The 16,259-nt window shown below is 46.6% G+C and overlaps 2 protein-coding genes and 1 long non-coding RNA gene across 3 annotated transcripts in view; 1 reads left to right on the top strand and 2 right to left on the bottom strand.

Annotated features, from left to right (window-relative positions):
- Nucleotides 1-5,949, bottom strand: part of LOC308394729 — a 14,810-nt gene extending 8,861 nt beyond the window's left edge. The window contains exons 1-2 of the long non-coding RNA XR_013971281.1: nucleotides 5,418-5,949; nucleotides 1,742-1,968 (exon numbers count right to left, since the gene is read on the bottom strand). This is a non-coding gene — a long non-coding RNA (uncharacterized lncRNA). The remainder of the gene's footprint in view (nucleotides 1-1,741; nucleotides 1,969-5,417) is intronic.
- psen2 (presenilin 2) lies at nucleotides 4,758-11,769 on the top strand. The gene is made up of 11 exons (XM_080879183.1): nucleotides 4,758-5,213; nucleotides 5,958-6,107; nucleotides 6,196-6,398; nucleotides 6,473-6,614; nucleotides 7,020-7,087; nucleotides 7,182-7,402; nucleotides 7,521-7,619; nucleotides 8,136-8,195; nucleotides 8,283-8,369; nucleotides 8,446-8,561; nucleotides 9,646-11,769. The coding sequence occupies exons 2-11, from the start codon at nucleotides 5,970-5,972 to the stop codon at nucleotides 9,799-9,801; spliced, it is 1,290 nt and encodes a 429-aa protein (XP_080735309.1). The 5' UTR covers nucleotides 4,758-5,213; nucleotides 5,958-5,969; the 3' UTR covers nucleotides 9,802-11,769.
- Nucleotides 11,770-12,130: 361 nt separating this feature from the next.
- Nucleotides 12,131-14,148, bottom strand: dpy30 (dpy-30 histone methyltransferase complex regulatory subunit). Its single transcript, XM_080881108.1, has 5 exons — nucleotides 14,091-14,148; nucleotides 13,320-13,360; nucleotides 13,198-13,245; nucleotides 12,970-13,112; nucleotides 12,131-12,275 (listed from the first exon to the last, which is right to left on the bottom strand). Exons 1-5 carry the CDS (start codon nucleotides 14,098-14,100, stop codon nucleotides 12,203-12,205), a joined length of 315 nt encoding a protein of 104 aa, XP_080737234.1. The 5' UTR covers nucleotides 14,101-14,148; the 3' UTR covers nucleotides 12,131-12,202.
- Nucleotides 14,149-16,259: the final 2,111 nt, after the last annotated feature.

Below are 16,259 nucleotides of genomic sequence, written 5' to 3'. Positions count from 1 at the left end.
TGCCATTAAAGTAAAGTGAGATGTTGTGCAGTGGTATTAAATATCAGGTTCAAGTTATGAGTCAGGATATTGTAGACGAGACAGGACGAAGACATGTGCAAGATGCAAAATGTGCAAATATAGTATAATTTAGATGTGTGTTCAGTAACTATGTGACTGAGTGTGCAGTAAGCGTATTGTTCCCAGGTCCAGTTTGTAGTGGATTTGTGGAAGTTTGTGTTGTTTTTGAGTCTTCTGATGAGTATTGCAAGGTGTTTGTAAAAGTGTTTGTGTTTGGTGGTAGTGAGTTTAGGGCTCTGACTGCTTGTAGGAAGAAGCTCTTGCAGTGTCTTTTTGTCTCGGTTTTGATGCTGTGAAATCGTCGGCCAGATAGAAGGAGGGAGAACAGTGCATGTGAGGGGTGGAAAGTGTCCTTCACTATGCTGTTCGCATGTCGGATGATGTGTTTGTGGTAGAGTTGGGACATGGGTGGGAGAGGGCCTCCAATGATCCTGTATACATATGTATACATATGTATTAGGGGTGCAACGATACACAAAATTCACGGTTCGGTTCGATACTTTGGTGTCACGGTTCGATATTTTTTCGATACAAAAAAATGTTCATGCATTTTTAATTTGTCATTTATTAAAATTATAAATATATATTTTAACTCAAAAGTACAGTTTTTAAATTTAACCCTAACCCTTGTGCGTGTTTTTTATTTTGACAGCGAATGCGCACCTGCGGACCACTTATGTGCAGCCCTGGTTATTTAGCTCGTCATATTGCAGCCACAGAAATTCTTTTGTCCATGAAACCATAAAGCTGCACTTTCTTTTTGCCTTATAGTCTGATTTGTCATAACTTCTCCTGCTGCTTTTACACACGCACTCACATAAGCTCAGCGATTCTCTGCGCGATCAACCTCTCACATGTTTAAGCTGCGGGAGATTTCACTTGTCATGTTTGCATAGTAAGCTAACGATTAATAAGACGATGTCAGAGGAATTGGTGCACAAATTATCATCACTCACAGATCAGTGCTGTCGCTCTCTATACACAGTTCGCGCGATTGCAAAGTGAAAGCAAAAAAACAAAATTCAAACGCGACCTCAATATGTCACATATTGACAGTGGCTCACCGATGCCAATGACATAATTACCCAGCTACATTTCTGAAAGAATGCAAAAGCATTGACATATATTTTTCCTACAATAGCCCGACGGGCAGGGAAGAGATAGATTTTGGTAGCCCGACTGAAAAAAATCGCTAGCTCCGGGACGTCGGGCTAGCGATTTTGCGAGCCCTGTATCTGATTGAGGAATCACTCATCTTTGGAAAAGAGAGTTTATTACAGAGAAATGGCTCTTTCCAAAATAAAAGCTATACTATCCGCTTCTTCTGGGCTATATTCTCAGCAGCATAAGGAGAATCATGTGCTAACAGCTGTCTAAATGACTCGGCTAAAGTTAGTAGCATGCTTGTTGTTTTGGTCTTTGCACTAGGATGATGTCGGTGTAAATGTGCAGTCATATTCGTTGTGTTCCCACTAGTGCTTTCAGGTTAATCTCGTTGAAATGACCTTAACGCCACAACACGGCAAATCTCCATTAACGAGCTACCGCCGATCGCTCCGTGCATGGGGCTAGACGGCCAACACGTTAACGAGCTAACTGCGCTAACACACTAGTTCCCACCCATGTAATTGAGCATTGCATGGCAAACATACTGTTTTACTTTAGTCCATGACTCGCTTACCTTCAGGGTCATACGTCACATGAAAACCAAAATAATTCCAAACGCCAGATCTGAATGAGGGTGGGGGAGGTCCATGTTGCAAGGAGAGCTTAACTTCTGTCTGCTAGCTTGCCCTGCGCTCTTCCTTCTGACGATGCTGTCTGTGTTGAGCGCTCAGTGGATCTGCGTTCGACTACTCCGCCTAGGCTGCACTGTCGAGCCTAGTGGTCAAAGCCTCAAAAACAGCTCTGTAAGTACATAGATAACAAGAATTAGAAAATGTCTTAAAACACCATGATTGTTCACTAAACACTAAACTAAACAAAACCAGTGATTTGATAATTGTGAAAACAAATCAACACATTAAACCACCAGCAAAATTAACTACTGGTTTGCAACTTTGTTTATAGACAGTTTTAAATATTTTGGTCAGATTATTAACTTTAGATAATGGAATCTAAAATTCCTATGGAAATTTAAAGTGGTGTTATTAAACTGTTTGATCCTGCAATCAACCATTCTTGTATCTGAAAAAGTAAAACCTCTTTGGAGGTCTTTTTTTATACCCCAAAATGTTACAAATGTTTTGTTAACTCATTTCAAGGCTGAGCAGCTGCAATTTGTCAGAAAGAACCTGTGAAGCTCTGTCTTCGGTACTAAGCTCACAGGTCTCCAGTCTGACAGAGCTGGACCTGAGTAACAATGACCTGAAGGATTTAGGAGTGATGCTGCTATCGTCTGGATTGGAAAGTCCACGCTGTGCACTGAAAATTCTCAGGTAAAGTTTTAACGTCTGTCGAAGTTTAATTTTGTTTCGGCAAAGACTGTTTCTTCACATCACGATTTCTGTCCAAACTATTATATACCGAATGTATGATAAAAGCAGTTGACTCTCTGCATTGTTTGGATGGAGAGATCAGCGCTGAGGCTGCTTCTATTGCTGTCTGGCGTAGCCCAGGCAGCGGCTCTCAGTCTGCCCGTGGCAGCGAGTGATTGTGGACAGTTGGAAAAGGAGGTACCAAATTCAAACATTCCCGCCCCCCTCCATTGTGATGACCATCTCGCACAGAAAGCAGATGTTGCTGCACACAAGAGCACACAAGACAGGGGGTGGGTGTAGCTCAGGAGGTAGAGCAGGTCAGCTGCTCATTGGAAGGTTGGTGGTTTGATCCCTGGCTCCCCTAGTTTGTATGCCAAGTATCCTTGGGCAAGATGCTAACCCCAACTTGCTCTCAGATGCATCTATCGGAGTATGAATGCGTATGAATGATAGTTTAAAATCCGGATGCACCAACGGGAGTTGGAGTAAAGACAATGAAAGGCATCTACAAACTGCTGAGGGACTCCATACTGGTGTAGGATAGCCCATAGTGATCGTGGATCAAGAGTTGGGAGTTCGCCTTGTAATCGGAAGGTTGCCGGTTTGAGCCCTGGCTTGGACAGTCTCGGCTGTTGTGTCCTTGGGCAAGACACTTCACCCGTTGCCTACTGGTGGTGGTCAGAGGGCCCGGTGGCGCCAGTGTCCGGCAGCCTCGCCTCTGTCAGTGCGCCCCAGGGTGGCTGTGGCTACAATGTAGCTGCCATCACCAGTGTGTGAATGTGTGTGTGAATGGGTGGATGACTGGATATGTAAAGCGCTATACAAATGCAGGCCATTTACCATTTTCTCTTTAGCTTTTTTATCCTGCTTGAAACGCTTTGTGTCTTTTTTGGCTTCATTTGGAGTTTCTTGGATTTTGTTAATTTGCCAGTCCTTCCTCTCTGCACCACACACCTATAACAAAGCTCAACATTTGCTCACAAATATGTTACATTTGGAACATCTTGTAACATTCTTTACAAATCAAATCGCTCTTTTATGAAAACTGGTTTAATGATGGTATTCTTCTTGTAAGTCAACTATTCAATAACACAGGCTCATTGTATAATTACTCAGCGTTCCTTACAGGTGTAACATCCCAGTATCCCCACACCTGTCCATGCCCCGCCCTGTCCTGACAGAGTCTCCTTAAAGCTTCCTTCAAAAACAGAAGAGCGATACAGAAACATTTGCCTTTACTCGGGTTTTATGGAAACATATCGTTAGTTTCATCTCTGACAGCATCTGATCAGAATCTGTACTTTTGTACCAAAACGTGTTATTTGGTTTTACTGACTTTAGTGAGAAAGACTCTCGTGCTTTTCCCTCATCGATCAAACTCCACATCTGTAAATGTAAGCTGTCCACTCTCAGGACAGAAACAGAAAGTTTGTTCCTGTCTCAACAAGAAAGCTTTGAAAACATGAATATTTGTGATATTTTAATGTCTTTGAGTTTGATTCCATAAAAAGTGACAAAAACATTAGTGTTCGTTGTGCGTGGGAAGAAAACTTCTTTTTACAGCGAAAAAACCCTAAACAAGCACCGAGTCGCTACGTAATGTGACATTCACAGAGAAACTCGCGGATTCTTCCACTGACTGCTGCGGCACACCTGCACCAGGGTAACCCTCCGCCTACCTCACTCCTGCTTTACAGGTGAAAATAGAGCAACAGGACCGCTGAGTCTTTGACTTTATTTATTTTCTGCTGTGTTTTACTTGCATCTATTTGAAAGACTGAGTGTAAACACACAAAATATTTTATTTTTATGTGCTGGAATGTGCAGAAAATAGGTTTAAATGTTAAACTAATTTCTTCCAGTCAGAGAATGTTGCATATAATTAAATTTTTGCTTGATGCATAAAGTTAAAAGATTAAAACTAATAAAACAAGTTTTAAAAAGAGACTTTTCCATTTGATTACATTTTGTATGATGGATTATGTAGAAAAAGTAGAATTGGGCTGAAAAATCTATCGCTTTATCACCTCTTCAGGTTGTAAATCGTGTTTTTAAAAAGTAACTAAGTAATTAATTACTTTTGAAAAGAAGTAATCAGTAATTAGTTACTGATTACTTTTTTCAAGTAACTTGAACAACACATCCTGGAGTTAAGGGAAACGAAGCAGCAGATAGGGGAGCAAAGGAAGCAAAAAGAGACTTTCAGTGGATTGTCAGTGTTAGCAGGACGGAGAGTAGAAGACGGCACAAAGTGAAAGAAAGGCGGCAAAGGCAGTGCGCCGTGGTTTTACAACATCCAGAGGAAAGGAGGAGAAATGAGAAGCACAGGAAGAGCAGAGAGCAGACCGTTATATCGGAAAACACCGAACAGGAAAGCGTGACTGCAACAGAGAAAAGAAACGACCAGAAATCTGATGCTGGAAGCTGGTCAGATATGAAAGTGAACTGGAGCAAGTGATCAGAGCATGTTTTTAACACAGACGCGTTTGTTTGGTTTGAATTTATTTGATTTTGTTGTTGACACACTCCGGTAACGCACCACTTTGCTCTTTGACAACCGCCAATAAACTATACTGTGACGTAGCGGCAGGTCACGTGCTGTGCGGGTCAGCTGACTGCCTTCTTCCGGGTCTTCTGATCGGTGTTTGCTGTGGTGTCTCCGCTGTGATCCAGGTAAACTCGCTTTTTCTGGCTGTTATCGATCACCGATCGCTCCGATGGCTTCCGTGTGCGGACAGAGCCGCCCGTTAAAGCGCAGTCACAGCGGAAAAGGCGCACTTTGTGCCGCAGTCAGTCGCACCGAAGCCGGTCTGGTTTGAAGCGGACAGATCCGGTAATGCCGTGAATTCATCAGCGGAGGAGAAAAAACGAACTCACGTTTAATGTGAGGGGCTCTCGGAAGTACAGGTGACAGGTGGGGTGGACATGTGCGAGGACAGAGACAGGTGGTGGTTAGAATCCCGGGCTCCACCATCCACGGGTGGAGACGAGCGGTACCGAAGGTTTGAAGAAGGTTGGAGACGGTGTAGTCGAGCTGAGGACGCTCCGATGGACACGAGTCCATAGAGGGACAGACGGCTACAGCCACCTGTCATCAAACAGGCCACGCCCCCAGTAATGCAAACTTTAAGCTTGCGATTTAAACAGCTTCGTCAGGTGCAGGTGCCGCACAGGAAATCACCTACAGAGACCAAAGTCTGTGGGGATGACAGTGCTGCCCCTGCTGGACGCCAGCGGAACTGCAGGTCTCAGCTGCTGGTTATAAAAGTTTTTTTAAAAAGCGTAGGCGGGTTTGTCAGAAAGGGACCAGATGCAGGCGTGGACCGTCATCGTGGACCGTCATCGTGGACCGTCATCGCGTTCCTGCGTCGGTTTTTCGCCCTGTCAGATGATTTGTGCTGTTTCCTGTTGTTGCAGAGTCAGAACGCCATGAACGCCTCCGACAGCGATGAAGACATCTACAACGAAAGGTCGGCCTTGGTCCGGTCCGAGTCTCCCGCGCTCCCCTCCTACATACCGGACTCAGACCTCACGCCCCCCAATGGCACTCCAACCAAAAGGTTAAAGGTCAGTTTCCGTTCACTGAGTCTCTCCAGTGTTTCATTCCCACGTGTCCCGCTGCGCTGACGCCATGTGTTGCCCTCTGTTGGTGCAGGCGGGGATAAGCAGGAGGCCGGGGGCGGCCGCTGCAGACGGCGGCGGGTCAGATCCGGAGGTGGAAGCTGAGGAAGAAGAGCCGCTTAAGTATGGCGCCAAGCACGTCATCATGCTCTTCATCCCCGTCACCCTATGCATGGTCGTCGTGGTTGCCACCATCAAGTCTGTGAGCTTCTACATGGAGAAGACGGACCAGCAGCTGTAGGTCCTCGCTCCTGCCGCCACACACCGCCACCTCCTCCCCTGTCAGCTAACTGTGATGTTTTTCTCCGCAGGATCTACACGCCGTTCACGGAGAACACCTCCTCCGTTGGCCGCCGCCTCCTCAACTCCGTCCTGAACACCATCATCATGATCAGCGTCATCGTGGTCATGACCATCTTCCTGGTCGTCCTGTACAAGTATCGCTGCTACAAGGTGAGCTCCTCCTCCTCCTCCTCCTCATATTCACCCGCCTCTCCTGTTGCTCACGTAGATGAAGGAGACGTCCGAGGTTTCTGCTGAGTGCAGACGTGCTGTGATGTCACATGTGATGTCATGCAGCCTGTTTTTAGTGGGAACGGAAAGCCGACCCCCCCCAGAAAACTCCTCCTCCCCCCACTGCTGGTGAAACGTTTGTAACGCACTTTGAAAGAACGTTCATCCCGCTGACGTCCATATCAGGAAATGATGCGCGCCGTAAAACACTTGATGATGTAGTGAGCTCGCCGAGCGTTGCTGCTTGTCGTGTTACTGATTGACCCACCATCGCTTACTCCGTCTGCATGCTAGACTAGCGTTGCATTCGAGTACAGGAAGTGACACTTTGATGTGTTTGTTCAGTTCATCCACGGCTGGCTCATCCTGTCCTCCCTCATGCTGCTCTTCTGGTTCAGCTTCATGTACCTGGGGTGAGTCCTGTGATTGGATACTGCCGCCACAGCGTGATGCAGAACGTTTGTCACGGAGCGTCTCAACGCTCGTGTTGCTTTTTCCGATTTCCAGGGAGGTGTTTAGGACGTACAACCTGGCGATGGACTACCCGACGGTGGGCGTGATCATCTGGAACTTCGGGGCGGTGGGGATGATCTGCATCCACTGGAAGGGCCCGCTCCAGCTGCAGCAGGCCTACCTGATCCTCATCAGCGCCCTCATGGCCCTCGTCTTCATCAAATACCTGCCCGAGTGGTCGGCCTGGGTCATCCTGGGTGCCATCTCCGTCTACGGTGAGTGGAGGCTTCAGACCTGGGGGCGGGGGTCGTGGAGAGCTCCCTGGCGGCTCCAAGCGGCGGTGCTGCTCTGTTTTCCCATCATGCTTTGCTCAGGTTGTTTGTGCTGTTGCAGACCTGGTGGCCGTCCTCAGTCCTAAAGGTCCTCTCAGGATGTTGGTGGAAACGGCTCAGGAGCGTAACGAGCCCATCTTCCCCGCCCTCATCTACTCCTGTGAGTGCTTCCAGCAGCTGTTCTCGATCAATAACAGCTCTGCAGTTTATCTAATGTTTGTGATTGTTTCCTCCTCCGATCGTTATAAGAGGAATCTGAAGGTTTCAGGAACATGCGACTAAAGGTCAAACTTTCGAGGTCTTCTTCTGCTGACCTCCCGTCTGCAGCTCTGAGGTCTCGGAGCGCCCAGAGGAAGCGCCTCAGAGACGAGCTCGAAGGGAAACTCAGAAACAGAAAGTTGGTTTTTGGGAAGCACTTCCTGGAACCTTTCGATCTTTGCTAATAAGAAACTCGTAAATCAGCTGTTTAGACGTTCCCGTCGTGAAGCGCAAGTTCATGAGGGCTTCCTGGCCGTGACGCTGCCGTCACACGATAACTTCCGCTATAATGAAACCAGATTCAGACTCTGACGTTGAGCCGCTGCAGCGCTCTTACGTCCTGAGGCGATCACGATCCTCGGGTCGAATCTAAAACCGCAGCCCGATGACATCACCTTTCATTTTGTTCTGTGTTCAGCCGCCATGGTGTGGACGGTGGGGATGGCGAGCCCCAATGAGACTCAGCGCTCTGAACCAGGTCAGGTATCGCGCCCATAACATCTCCACATTTGTGTGTTCGTCCACAAAGCTAATACTGCTGCTCGGACGCCATTTTGTTTTTCAGATGAGGAGGTGGAGCAAAGCGACGGAAGGGCGGAGCCTCCCAGCAGACACTCCAGGTTGCTTCCAGAGGACGAGATGGAGGAGGACAGTGAGTCCGCCGTCGCTCAGGTGTCCGAGGTTAATGGCGTCTGCAATTCTCTGACGCGTCTCTGTTGTGTGTGCAGGAGGCGTGAAGCTAGGCCTCGGCGATTTCATCTTCTACAGCGTTCTGGTTGGAAAAGCCGCGGCGACCGGGGGCGACTGGAACACGACGCTCGCCTGCTTCGTTGCCATTCTTATCGTAAGTTTTACGTTTGACTCCCTGATATCTACGCCACAACAAACTCAGCGTCTACAGTCACACCAACCCGGATCAGGTGTACCAAGAATCTGACGTCGCCCGTCCACGATGCCAGGCGTGGGCTCGGGCTGGCGCAGGAATTACAGCTTCGTGGCCACAAAGAGGACACGTTAAAATATCCTTTGTGCGCAGACGTTAGATTCAACTTCAGAGTCTTAACTTTGATTTAGTAAGAGAAACGTCACAAGTGACGCAACAAAACTTTGGCATGTTCTGTGTTTTGGACAGACTTGCATTTAAACGCATTTACAGTAGGAAGCCGAGGTCGGGGGAGGCGGGGCTGTGAGGAGGGTCAGGTGACAGGATACACCTGAGCTGGGTCAGAGTAACAGCACACACCGACCGTAACCATATTTACTGAGACAGTTTTTTAGATGAAACCACGCCGACCACAGCCGCAGACAGGACAGAAAACAGGTAACCAGGGCGATGGGCGGGCGAGGGGCGCACACAACCCAGGACCTGAATGCACTGGTTCTCACTTACAACCAGTTCAATCAGTCGAGACTGATCCTTCGAGATCACAGCATTGAAGGATCTCGATGTCTCTAAAAAAGATCAATCCCGCGCTGACACAACGGCGCTCATCCACCACGGCGGCGTGTCCCGGCCCCGCCTCACAGCTCTGAGTTACAGCCTGTCTGCCCTCTGTCATCACACCATCCTCGATCACACTTAGGTGAGTTTAATGAAACATGAAAAGTAAAACGTTTCCACCTGAGATCAACAGGAGCCGACGTCAAACATGTAAAACTAATCGTATGAGCTGCGCAGGCCCTCGTCAGGCACGCAGGACTCCCTCACTTAAACCTGCACCTGTGCTCACCTGTGCCTCTGTCTCACCTGTGCCTCTGTCTCACCTGTGCCTCTGTCTCACCTGTGTCTCTGTCTCACCTGTGCCTCTGTCTCACCTGTGTCTCTGTCTTACCTGTGCCTCTGTCTCACCTGTGCCTCTGTCTCACCTGTGCCTCTGTCTCACCTGTGTCTCTGTCTCACCTGTGCCTCTGTCTCACCTGTGTCTCAGGGTCTGTGCCTCACTCTGCTGCTGCTGGCCATCTTTAAGAAGGCTCTGCCGGCGCTGCCCATCTCCATCACCTTCGGCCTCATCTTCTACTTCTCCACGGACTTCCTGGTTCAGCCCTTCATGGACAACCTGGCCGCTCACCAGTTTTACATCTGAGACAAAGCTCCGCCCACCTCACCCCCCTCTTCGTTATCTCGCTGGACTGCTGCCTTTTGTTGATGCAACGCACAAAGATTGTTTCCTGCGCTCGTCCTCAGACCACAGGAACTGATGTAAGAGTGTGTGGAAGGTGGGCGTGGCTGTTACCTGGTTGTTTCTGCTCAGGTTGTTTCTACGTCACCTGCTGACTGATATTTAAACCCTGTCTGTAGTCTCTGTCGTGTTGCTGAAGCCGTGATGGTGATGTCACCACCACTTTCTGTGATTGGCTGACGTTCCCGTCATTCTTCACTTAATTTAAGCTCATCGCTCTAACTTCAGGAAACAGGTGGGATGTCTGATTGGTTCATGTGACCTAATGAAACTTACCTGAGGGACGAGCTCACTTTGAGTGAAGCGCTTCAGGGCCATGACCTGAAACCCTGAGAGGCCGAATCTAAAAAGTGAAGTGGGAGGAGTCTGAAGCAGCTGCTGAGCGCTGTGATTGGGTATTTCCTGCTGACACGCTTTTATCCAGAAGGATGTTTGTTATTCTTATTATTTTGTTATTTCATCTTTAATTAAGCAGGTAAACCTAAAGGAGACACGAGGTCTCGTTTTCAAGAGCGACAAAACTGGGAATGAAACAAAAGACGGGATTTAAATTTTGATCGAGAAGGGAAAAAAGGTTAAAAAATAAAAGTGCAAACTGGGTTTCCTGTCTTTGTATTTGAGTCGTTGGGGCTGCGTACGTCAGCGATGCTGCCTCACTGAAACATTTATAAACATTATAAACCTGAACATAGAACGAATTCATCATTAACAGCTGCAGCCGCGCTCGCAGCGTCACAGATGCCTGCAGCTTCAGTGTCAGAGGTCACACGTGGGTCTATTCTGACCTTTCATACAGGCAGGGATAGCTCAGTAGGTAGAGTGGTGGCCCCATGATCGGAAGGTCGGGGGTTCGACTCCACTGAACGGCTACCCTGAGGTACCCCTGAGCAAGGTACCGTCCCTACACGCTGCTCCACGGGCGCTGCACTGGCGGCTGCCCACTGCTTCACTGGGTGAATGGGTTAAATGCAGAGGAACTATTTCCCTATGGGGACTAACACACACACTTTACTTTACTTTACTTTTCATTGGACAATCGAGTGAAGAGCCGTGAGCACAGCTGGAAACAGTAACGCTGACATAATTAGGCTGCTGTTAATGAAGCTGGAACTCTTCTGCTCGTTTCTAGCTCCGTGTTTTGATTCTCCCACAGCAGCTTTGCATGATTCCCAGTTCGTAATCATCCTTCTTTACCTGACACCGCACCTCAGTGCAGCCAGCCTGTCTGAAACGAGCCGTTTCAGGTGTTTACGCTGGCTCTTTTCTGATTGGCTGCTCTCGTAAACAAGTGCGTTGGGTTTCTCCCCTCTCAGTGACATCATCCAGATCCAGAGTGTAAAAAAACAGAGACACTGGGTGTTCAGAGCAGCCTGAGCTGAACAAGCTCATGGTTACTGTGAACGTCTTGTTAGGAGCCGATGGCGTGCACAAAGTGTTCTCACAGTTTCCCACTTGCTGTGCAGACAGGAAGCATACAGCTGGATGATTGTGCGTTTGTGGCAGCACTGCTCAGATTTTCAAACTGAAAACAAAATTTTCTCTTTTTTAACTGACTAATTATAACTTTAATATATTTATTTTAGCCGTTTTCTTTTTAATGTGTTTTCTGAACGCAAACAGAAACACTGAATTTTGGGCCTGGCGGGATGCCGTACAGAGACAGAGCAGGTGCTTTCTGGATGATTCCATGTTTAATAATCTGCTGTAGCTTCAACACTACCTGGGCGGGTCTTAAATGTTCCAGTTCTTTGTTTTTGTGCAATAAAGTTTATTATAATCTGGTTTGTTAGCCTTGTTTGGCAACTGATTTTGGTTTCCTGTCGTGTATTCAGTGTTATCATTCTTACAATAAAAATTATTTTTCTTGTCAAACTGATTTCGTCTTTTAAAGCTTCCATTTAGTTCCAGATTATTTGTCTGGAAACTGCATTAAACAAATGTTCGCACCCATTTCCCCCTCAAACATCCAGAACATTCATATTTAAATCTCAGAACAGTTAAATCTCATATTTGAAAATAATTCTGTTTTTAAACGTACAAATTAAAGTTACAAATTCTTGAAAGCATTTTCCTCAAACTGCTGTGATCTTACGTCCCCTCCTCGCTCTTCATGAGGTTTTTATTCATCTTTTTTACCCCATTTAACAAATTTTTCTCTTTAAGTTTGAAAGAACTTTTCACTAGTAGCACAGAGCAAAATCAGCCTTTCAGAATAAAAGCCCAGAGGACAGTATGTTTTTCACATCCTTTATTTTTAATTAAAAAAAGAAAACAAACAGAAACGGGCTTCGACCAATGAGGCTCTTCAATTTCTCTCCTCAAACTGGGATTTGTTCTTCAGCAGGAACGCAGCCAGGTACTCGATGGGGTTCGGCGGTCTGAAAGAGGAAACAAACCTTCAGCGGAGGCATTTTAGGCAGAGTGAGACCAGAAAGTTCAACACATGAATTTTAACGAGTAAATATTTCCTGAATGAGACGACAGGACGAGCTCGCGCAGACTGCAGGTCACAGCGGCGCACGGAAGCACTTCTGGGAGTCTGAGTGGAAAACACATGGACGAGGTTCAACACGGCAAACACGTCGACCACGCTGCCGCCGCCGATCAGAGCGCCATTAAACAAGAAGCACCGAAGCTGTCGCCCAGCACGGAATTACAAACTATCCCTACTGCTGAGGATCTGCTTCCGTAGTGATGCTGCAATAGGTGTAGGCTGCTGGGGATTCCCATGATGCACTGGGTGTTTCTTCTTCACTCACAATGTGTTAATAGACCTCTCCTGCTCTTGTTTGGGAGGACATGGTTTGAAATTTCAGAATCCAGCGAGGCGTTTGTTTCTTCTACACCGGAGCGCTGATCCAGGAAGCAACTCCAAACTTTGCTCCGCACTTCCTGAGCTCTTGAAACACTTATAGCCCCGCCCATCTGTACTCGTGCAGCAGGCTAATAGTACGTCAGTCTGTATGAATAAATGTTATTAACACAGCAGCTCACTCCGGTTCTGCTGCAGGTAGACATGTCCATGTTTCTGATTGGTCGCAAGCTGCCAACTCTGTTTGTGTGTGTGTGTACCTGTCCTTGGCGAGCACCGACAGCCCCTGCAGCAGGATCGGGACCACCGTCTGGTCCAGGTACGCCCGGGTCGGCAGCGCCTGCAGGTCCACTTTCTGCTTCGACATCTTCTCTGCGCTCGCCTTCTCGTTCTCCACCGTCCTCTGAGGAGCAGCAGAAAAGCATGCTGGGAGTTTGCGGCAGGCTTCACATCAAGCACAGGGCTGTGTGTGTCTGTGTGTGTTTTACCTGGATGTTGTCTGTCAGGCCATACTCTGCGTGTGGGTTTTCAGAAACCTGTAGGAGGATTTTAAACACTTTGATCAGAGAAACAGGTCACACGTGTGTGTTTGTGTGTGTGTGTTACTCACAGGTGTGTGTCCCTCCATGGACTGCTCCACCTCTGTGTGATCTGAAACACAAAGAAGAGCTGCTGAAAACTGTGCGTGCAGCTGCTGCACAGAGACACCATGAGCACCCCAACGATTCATTTATCAGTCCTGCTTGTATTTGATTCATAGGTGGTCAAATTCAATTAACACGTGACTGGTTTAACCATTTCAGCTCCACACAAATGGTTTCCCCTCTGTGCTGCCAGATAGACGAGCCTAAAGTGGCTGATTTTTCCATTAAGTTTGGCACAAACTAACTCACATCTATAACTGTATCGATGCTGACCCCGGCGGATTGATAAAAAAGCTCAGGAATAACAAACAGGTGCAAAAATACACCCGTTTAAATACAGAGAAGTGAAGAGTCGCAGAAATGGACATTTTCTGAATGGAGTTTGGCGTAGATGAACTTTAAACGGAACATCTTCAAGTCTGTTTGCGGAATTAACGCCGTCGAAGGAAAATCTCTGAACGTCTTTGTTTCCAGGAGGAAGCCAGTGGAGCAAAGAGCGGCTCAGCTCGTTTCTCCCGGGCTGTCTCCGTTATCGGCACCGAGCCTGCGCCGCGCTGCAGGCGGGCTAGCTTAGCCCCGCATTAACGCTTCTTTTCTGCCAAATTAACTTCTCCTGAAGCGGAAACCGACCTGCTGAGATTCAAAGCGACCATTAAACAACGAAATCAACCGGAATCACGGAGCAAAGAACCCGAATTACAACGAAAAACGCCATCAATGGCTAACAATCAACCTACCGTCCGCCATGTTTGTTGTGGATCCGGCGTACCAATGCTTCCGGTCTCCTCAGCGGCACTTCAAAATAAAATACCCTTTATTTATTCATAATTTGACACAATAAATTATACTGTTGGTTTTCTGTATCATTTATATAATTTCGTATATACAAAGAGCATAGAAGTAACTCAGGAAGAACGGTTGTCATAAAAAGAGAGCACAGACAAAATAAAACAAGGTTAATTTAATCATCTGAAGTAATTTGTAAAGCAGACACCGCTTCTGCTGTAACGAATATTATTTTCATCATGTCAAGAATATTTTCCCATAAAATATCCAAACACAGCAAACTCAGCAAACTGCGGCTACGTTCACTCTGCAGGTCTTGATGCTCAATTCCGATTTTTTGATCAAATCCGATTTTTTTTGTCTGCTCGTTAACACTACAAATAAAATGCGACAGCAAACGCGCTCTAGTGTGAACGCTCAAAGCGGCCGCATGCGCAAAAGAAGACGTCACACACAACGCGCTCTGTTTAGACCCAGAGCCAGTAGAGGTTTTAGATACGGGCGACACGGGCGGTTGCCCGGTGCGGCATCGTGTCGGGGGGCGGCATCACGGGCCTCGCCAAAAAATAAATAAATGCTCGTACTCATGCTGCCCCGACATCAGCCAGCGCATTTTGGGGATGTCACAGGCACCGATCGGTTTTCTGTCGCCCCTTTGCTGGGAGTAAGGGCGCCCTCCGTTTGCGAGCTGCGCCTGCTGCTGGCGGCACAGGGAGGAGAGGGCGGGGCGGCGGGGGAGTCTCTGACCGGTGTTGTGCCAAAAAGTGATTGTCTGCCAAAAACTGATTTCCAGTGTTTCTGTGTATTTTTTATGTGTAATATCTTTACGTATGTTCGTAAATAGACTTCGGTGAACAGGGGATACAAAGGGGTTACATAAAGAATTAAAAAATTATCTGTTTTTTTAAGTGTCTTTACAACTTGTACTTACATTATAAGCAATCCGGTCCTTTATCCCCACTTAAAATATTTTTACAGAACTATTGTAATATTTGCTGCCATTTCTGCTGTCCTGTTGGGCAACTTACTCTTACAAAATACATTTTTAATGTTAATGAGATTTTTTTTACTGCATAAATAAAGGTTATATAAAAGTCGCTGCCAAAAACTGATTGCGGCTTGTATCTTGCTACACGAATGTTGTTTGTGGCTCAAGATGACTTTATGTCATCCATAAGGGATGCATTTGACATATGTTTAACATATTATAGCCCAACAAGTTACTTATAGCACTTTAAATATGAGCAATCGCTTTTTGGCAAATACCGGAAATCAGTTTTTGGCAGACAATCACTTTTTGGCACAACACCGGCTGGAGCAGCGTCTAATAACCAACTCACAAAATAAAACAACATAAAAACAAACCAACAAACACGAAAACACCAGACATCATGATACAGAGCCCTCGGTGCGCCTGCGCGCTGCTGAAGTCAAAGTAAACTTTATTGTCATCTCCGCTACAGACAGTCCAGCATATAGAGAGACGAGACGACGAGGCTGCAGTTACAGCAGTGCAAGTAAACAAACAGTATGTATAAGAAGAGTAAGAAAATAAATCTACACTTTAGGACTCGGGGTAAAGGATCAATAACAATTTAAAATTTACAGTTTGATGATTTAAAGTCTCACACACAACCCGTCGAAAGGGGCGGGGCCAGCTGCTTCCAAATAGAGCACATTTCATTCATAATGTTGTAAATCCAAGCCCATCATGTATTCATGATTTGAATCCTGGGTTGTGTGAAATCCCAGAAATGCACCTCAGACAAAGTGAATCTGTGAACTGTGTGTTAGGTTATGTTGTGCTGATCCTCAGGTTGGGGGACTTGTGTTCATACTGGAGGGCAAAATGAAAACCAAGATGGACAAAAACAGTTCAAAGCCATCAGGAGGAGAAACGAGCGAAAGAATCAGGTAAGCAGATGTGTCACTGAATAATGGCAGGTCATGCTGAAACAATCAGAGTCAGAATACTTTATTAATCCCTGAGGAAATAATGTGGGTTACAGTTGCTCCAAGAAGAAATGGTAAAAATAGCAACAGTAACAGACTAATCTTTGAAAAATATAACATTTCTTATCACCTCTATGCCGATGATATACAGATTTATTTTCAATTAG

This window comes from Rhamphochromis sp. 'chilingali', assembly GCF_963969265.1.
Source record: "Rhamphochromis sp. 'chilingali' genome assembly, chromosome: 4".
Lineage (NCBI taxonomy): Eukaryota > Metazoa > Chordata > Actinopteri > Cichliformes > Cichlidae > Rhamphochromis > Rhamphochromis sp. 'chilingali'.
The sequence above is the reverse complement of the archived record's forward strand: the minus strand, read 5'-3'. Positions and strand labels throughout refer to the sequence as shown.

Coding starts and splice junctions, on each gene's coding strand:
- psen2 (XM_080879183.1), top strand. CDS start 5,970: ATGAACGCCTCCGACAGCGATGAAGACATCTACAACGAAAGGTCGGCC. Junction 6,615..7,019: donor ACAAGTATCGCTGCTACAAG/GTGAGCTCCTCC, acceptor GTGTTTGTTCAG/TTCATCCACGGCTGGCTCAT. Junction 8,562..9,645: donor GCTTCGTTGCCATTCTTATC/GTAAGTTTTACG, acceptor CCTGTGTCTCAG/GGTCTGTGCCTCACTCTGCT.
- dpy30 (XM_080881108.1), bottom strand. Junction 13,113..13,197: donor GCCTGACAGACAACATCCAG/GTAAAACACACA, acceptor GCTGCTCCTCAG/AGGACGGTGGAGAACGAGAA. Junction 12,276..12,969: donor TCGGTGCTCGCCAAGGACAG/GTACACACACAC, acceptor TTCCTCTTTCAG/ACCGCCGAACCCCATCGAGT.